General features: G+C 37.7%; 2 protein-coding genes across 2 annotated transcripts in view; both read left to right on the forward strand.

Moving 5' to 3' along the window:
• Window positions 1–2,308, forward strand: part of LOC107717649 (dual specificity protein phosphatase 5-like) — a 5,899-nt gene extending 3,591 nt beyond the window's left edge. The window contains exon 5 of the mRNA XM_016524463.1: window positions 1,707–2,308. Coding sequence (XP_016379949.1) covers window positions 1,707–2,195 — 489 coding nt within the window. The 3' untranslated portion in view covers window positions 2,196–2,308. The remainder of the gene's footprint in view (window positions 1–1,706) is intronic.
• Window positions 2,309–5,568: 3,260 nt separating this feature from the next.
• Window positions 5,569–6,281, forward strand: part of smc3 (structural maintenance of chromosomes 3) — a 22,088-nt gene continuing 21,375 nt past the window's right edge. The window contains exon 1 of the mRNA XM_016524478.1: window positions 5,569–5,778. Within this exon, the coding sequence (XP_016379964.1) occupies window positions 5,764–5,778 (15 nt within the window). The 5' untranslated portion in view covers window positions 5,569–5,763. The remainder of the gene's footprint in view (window positions 5,779–6,281) is intronic.

Raw genomic sequence — 6,281 nt, forward strand, 5'->3', positions numbered from 1 at the left:
TAAACAGTGTTCTGTGCTCGTCTGTGCAGACAAAGGCAGAACAGTTAGCATGCTTTGCTCAAACTTTCGCCATGGCATTAGAGCTGGTACACCGTTGTCGCTTGCGATAACACAATAACGGCCGCCGTGGGTGTAAACTTACAGATTAAGGGAGCGGTGATATTATAATGAGATCCCTTTGCCACGTCACCAAGAGAGCGAAATCAGACGCGCTCGTTTTCTCAGACGCTTGCAGAAAAAGGCTTCCCAAAACAAAGTTACTGGGTTAATATTTTTCACGTTTCCTTGGTTGGTAGATGCACCGGGGACCTGATTATAGCACTTAGAACCTGGAAAAGTCCGATTTTCATGATATGTCACCTTTAAGAGTGTAGACGTTGTTTACATAGACTTCACATGTGACCAAAACTCCCTGTTTGACCTGTATTCTGGTGAGGCTTTAACCATGTCATCCTGTCTGTCATTCAAGGACTTGCGTATCCCACGTTTCATTCGATTATACCCAAGTTTCATTTACATTTACCTCAATATAGACGATATTACCTAAGAGACCGTGAGGTAATTTGGTCTCCCGCAGGAAAGCGATAGCAGTGAAAGAATAGTCCATCGAAAGCTTCGGCTAATGAGTGTGTGGTAATATTTAGGCGCATTAGCGAGTGTGATAGTCATTATGGCGCCCACAGCTCGGCCCCGCTCCGCTCCAGATGGGCTTCAGGCATGATTCACACCAGCATGTTTTGTTTTAAAGAGACCAGCAGCGAGGGATCTTGCATGAACACGCGCTTCACTTCTCGTGTGTGCGTCGTTCAGAGATATGAGGCTGGAATCTGCTTAGCTGTATTGAATTAGACAGGAATACGCAATCTGAGCTTTCCCTAATGGTGTGAGTTTATGGATTTGTGCGTCAGAACTTTCTGGGGTGGAATGAAATTGATATGACATTACGATAAAAAAGGGTCAGGGAGGAAATGAATTAGCCGAGCGATAACGGACAGAGGATATCAGAAGAACTGTGAAAAATAACCATGATTACGTTTCACTTGTTCCCTCTCACAACTCTGTAACTCAAAGCCATTTTATGGCATTTGTACACATTGTAATGTTATGCAAACATATTTCATATACCAAAATGAATGTGCTCAAACTATAAGTTATTCGTACACTGTAAAAATGATTTTTTTTACATGAGAGTTGTAAATAAAACAAAGTTTATTAAGTACGTTTTAAAAGAAGAACATTTCAGTCTTTATTTTTCCAAAATTTCACATACAATTCAATATGTTGCTTGACGTTTCTATGTAATTATTGGTGAAATTTACAAGCAATTTCTGTGAAATCATAAATCCGACATAATTTTTTTTTTTTTCAGTGTAGGATAATTTCCCTTAAAAGTCTAAACTTTGTCTCTGTGGTGTTTTCAAAATATTGCTTTGTTTCTTTGAATATTTGACCAGTCCAGCATAGCAACACTGGCTCAACCAATGGTGTGAATTTGGGGCGGGGCTATTTGTTTGGCTGACCAATAGCAGATGAGGGGCGTGTTTGGGGAAACTTGTTTGAAAACAGTCATTATTATTTTGTCTGGTGCCGCTACTTCACCTTTTATTATTTTTCTTTCTTTCTTTCTTTCTTTCTTTCTTTCTTTCCATAGGCCTAAAAGTGCACAGGGCTCTTCTGTTGTTTTTAAATGTGCTTTATAAATAAAGTCTGGCTTGAAGTTTGACTTGTCTGTGTTTTTGGTGACTCATGCTGTTATTTCGAGAGCTTTTGTAATGAATTCATGTACTTTTCTCTCCACAGAACGTGTGAAAGCAGAGGGAGGTAAAGTGCTGGTCCACTGCGAGGCTGGAATCTCTCGTTCTCCCACCATCTGCATGGCGTACATCATGAAAACCCAACGGTTGCGCTTGGAGCAGGCCTTTGACGTCATCCGACAGCGGCGTGCCATCATCTCGCCCAATTTTAGCTTCATGGGTCAACTACTGCAGTTCGAGTCGGAGGTGGTTTCTTCCACGCCTCCGTCCGCCACTCCTGCCGCTCAAGAGACGCCCACCTTCTTTAGTGGTGACTTCACGCTCGAAACCGAGAACTTCGAGTCCTCGGTTTTCACCTTCCCTACCTCCTTCCTGACACCAATGCCCATCCAGTCGTCGGTTCACCAGTTCAAACTGAGTCCAATAACTGCGCTGCCTTAAAATGGCTGCCTGACTCATCGCAGTCTCAGTGTACTTGAAAAATAATGGACGGGCGAACTGAAAAAAAGCAATGGACTATCACAGGGAATAAAAATGCTTATGTTTTCATATTTAAAAAAAAAATCATGGTAGACAGTGTTTGCTTTTTGATTTTGTTTGCCTTAGAGAAAACCACTGCACAATGATTACACTGCAATACCTGCCTTAGCTGGATGATGTTCTGCCAATCAACAGCGCCTAGCTGGGCAAATTAAATTATTATTATTTTTTAAACAGTTTCTTTTTCTATGAATTGTGGATCTGTTAATAAACGTTTTTACACAAGTGTAAAATTTGTTCATAGTGTCACTTTATTATCAGTGTGTGCTCTTTTTAACATATTTGACCATTTTCAAACAAACTTTGCAGATATTCCTCTAAAAACAGAGAGAAAATATACTTCAGTCAACAATAATTACCAAAAATCACACTTATGTCAATAAAGGAACATGTCATTGTTATTATATAGTGACAGATTATAAATGTTTGCCCTCACGAAACATCATAAGGACTTTAGACCAGTAAAAAGATACAACAGTGACCTCTGCTGTGACAAACACTGCAGAAGTATATATATATATACACACTATAGTATACTTTTGAGTGGAACATAAGTAAGCCTTTAAATTTATTTTGGCGCCCATTTGGGATGCACACAGAAAGTAGAGACACATCGAGAGCTTTGGTGCGCAAAACATGTTGAAAGTGCATTATGAACATATCAACAAAATGATTAGCGATAATAAAAACTTTTGTGATGCAATATTAAAATAACATAGCAAAATACCCATTCTTTGGGGAAGAAAAAAAAAAAAAAAAAAAAAAAAACGTGTGTTGTACTTCATTAATGTTCTGCATGCAGGCACACAAACAGCGATTGCTAGTCACAGAATCTGACTGAATCCATAAGTAATCAGTCTGTGTTTTGTATATATTACAGTTTTTCTGAATTGCTAAAACACATTTCTTGAAACTATCACTCATCTTCTCAAAACCTTAAGCACAAATCCAAATACTCAAACTAAATTCACGAAACCTCTGACTCTTCCATCAAAATCAAACAATCACTGCAAAACCATTTCACTTGCACTCAAAATCAACCGGTGCGCTCAGATCACACACACGAGTCAATAAAATAAACACTACAGAGCATTCATTAGACACCACAGAGAAAAACGGAGAACACTGCATCCAGAACATTACAGAAAAAAGTATATTGTATTGAGTAAACATTTTTGCAATTCTGTAAAAAAGTATAGTAACTGCAACGGAGTAAGGTGAATATATTGTAAAGACCAACTGTACTGCAAGAACAGTATTGTGCTTAATATTGAATAGTACTGAATGTTTGTATATATTCAGCACTTGGATAGCCTTGATAACACTCTCTAAACCTTACTCTTTCTCTCCACACCCTCTTCCTCCTCATTCTCCACTTCTTACATGTACTCTTCCTCTTCTCCTTCTCAGATTGTTTCCATCTATTGTTCGTATTATCATTCAGTCACCTGTGACACTTGTGCACTCTGAGCTGGCTCATATTTTGTACAGTTGGTTTGATCACATCATTAGAAACAAGTGTGAACAATTTTGAATCGTTGTGTGTAAACGATGACAACTGTGCTTTAGTTGTGTTTAACTTTTGCCGCTTGTGTTTAGCATTTTGCAGCACAAATGCATCATAGTGTGATAAGGTTTAGAGAGTGTTATCAATTGTGAGAGAAAAGAGAAAGTGTTGTATGCATACCTCCACAAAGTCATGTCGAAGGTTCTTGACTGTCACAGTTCCGTTCAATTGGGACCTTATACAGCCGTTTCGTTCTCCGTTGATTTCTCTGGAGGACACTATGTATTGTTGAGGGGCTCACAGCATTTATGTTAGCAAAAATTGTGGCATCATTAAGGATATTGCATATTTCATGAATTCCTATAGCATTATTGGCCAAAACCAAATTCACGATCGCCGTCTCTTGCTCTTCAGTGAACTTGTGACTTCGCCCACCATTAAACCTTTGCCTTGCTACTCTGTAGAAGATTCAAGAATACTGTGAGTGTGTGCCATAAACTGTAACAATGCATACTATTTTATACAATACAGTCAGAATGTCTTCTTACATTGAGCTGTACTGTTGTACAGTATGATAACCCACCAGACTGAACAATTGTGCAGTGCACTACAGTAAATGGATGCATGGTGCTAAAATATATGTATTATAGTATACCGTATGTTATGCTGAAATAGCTATTATGTGTACATTAGAACATGTACATTACAGTAAATTGTTACATACCCGTTATCATTTCTAAAGGTTCGAATTATACCAGCGGACTCTGTCCAGCCTCTCTCATTGTTAGACCATGGTTGATCACATGATCAATGATAGTAGCCCTAATCTCAGAGACCACTCTTGTTCCTGGTCTTTGTCCTCCTCCTCTTCCCTGTCCGACTCGTCCTCTTCCTCCCCTTCCAACTCCTCCTCTTGCTCCTCTTTCAACTCCTCTCCCTCCAACTCCCCTTACTCTGTCTGCATTGTTTGCATCCATTGTTCAAAACCTATAACTTGACCTTTGGCTAGTTACTTCTGATGAACTTGCTTGAAATACTGTACAATTCTATATAAAACAATAGGGAATTTAACCAAAAAAATGCATGTTCTTAATGTAAAATTGCCCCCATACTTTGGTCAGTTCAAGAATAATTTATGCAGTTTTCTATTATTCATTTGAAAGAATTAAAAGAGCAGTTTCATGTCTTGTATGTTCAACTGGTCAAGGTTGATATAGGATTTAGAAAGTAATTAGTAAAAAGTAATGAAATACTTTCAGAGAGAGTAATTAGTATGGTAACCTAATTACACGGTTGAACATGAAATTAGTAGCTAGTTGTTCATGATTTTTTTAGAGTAAAGTACAGAACACTGTTCAGTTATGCAGAAGGTTTAAGTGTGAAAGAAAATGTGCTATTGAATGAGTATCCATGTACTCTATATACTGTCTCAATAGCAAGAAAGAAACGTGAAAGGAGGTAAAATGATGAATGAGCATAACATGCGCTTTAGCTCAAGTGTTTTTATTCTGCAGAGCAGCTGTCTTGGCGCCCAATCGCTACCTCGACGGACTAAACTAAGTTTACAGAAATAGGGGTAGGGTTACAGACAAATGGATATGAAACTAATGAAAAAGCAAGGAGCTCATTTAATTATTAACACATATAATTAAGTTATCTTGAAATATGAAGTTTCTGCGCTCCATTACTATTCCTTTAAACATTTATAATAAACAATAATTATAAGTCCCCCTAAAAAGTTAAGTAGACTCGTCCGTTCGTCCCGCCTCTGTCGCCATTTTGACTGTTATGTCTGTTTCGTGAAGGGAGGGAAAATAAAATTTGATAGTCCAGAGTAGTAAATATCAGACAAATTTAACCGGTGTGCAGACATATTTATCTTCTCTTAAACCCTTCTTCTCTCTGAGGAGGAGGGTGTTTAATTCGGCTGGTTTCTGAGGAGAGTTTTGTGCATAAGCCGCCATGTACATTAAACAGGTAAGTGACCGAGATGCGACTCACGCGCTGCATGTAAAATTATGATTCATATGTTGAATTATGCGGTTCAACTACTTATTTACATATTTTAACTGCCAGATGTGCACAAAAACGCATTTTCCTTCATCTTGAGCGTGCTGGGTTGTAAGTTTTGGCGAGTGCATGGCCTTCAATGAAGTTAGCATTAGCTTTAGCATTAGCTGTCAAAACCCGCAAAACATTGCAATCAAATTTATTATGCAACATTTATATTAAACCGTTACTACTGAAATGAACGTTTGTTTGCTGCTGCTGTTCAGATGTGAGCAAACTACGAGTAGAAAATTAAATTATAGCTGGTTCTTATGTAAATACTAATACGGCGTGTTGTATTATGTACATGATAATACCATAATGTGCTTTTTCTTATATACACAGATATGTATACAAAATATATATATATATATATATATATATATATATATATATATATATATATATATATATATATATATATATATATA

This window comes from Sinocyclocheilus rhinocerous, unplaced genomic scaffold (genome assembly GCF_001515625.1).
Source record: "Sinocyclocheilus rhinocerous isolate Xijiao unplaced genomic scaffold, SAMN03320098_v1.1 scaffold633, whole genome shotgun sequence".
NCBI classification, from domain to species: domain Eukaryota; kingdom Metazoa; phylum Chordata; class Actinopteri; order Cypriniformes; family Cyprinidae; genus Sinocyclocheilus; species Sinocyclocheilus rhinocerous.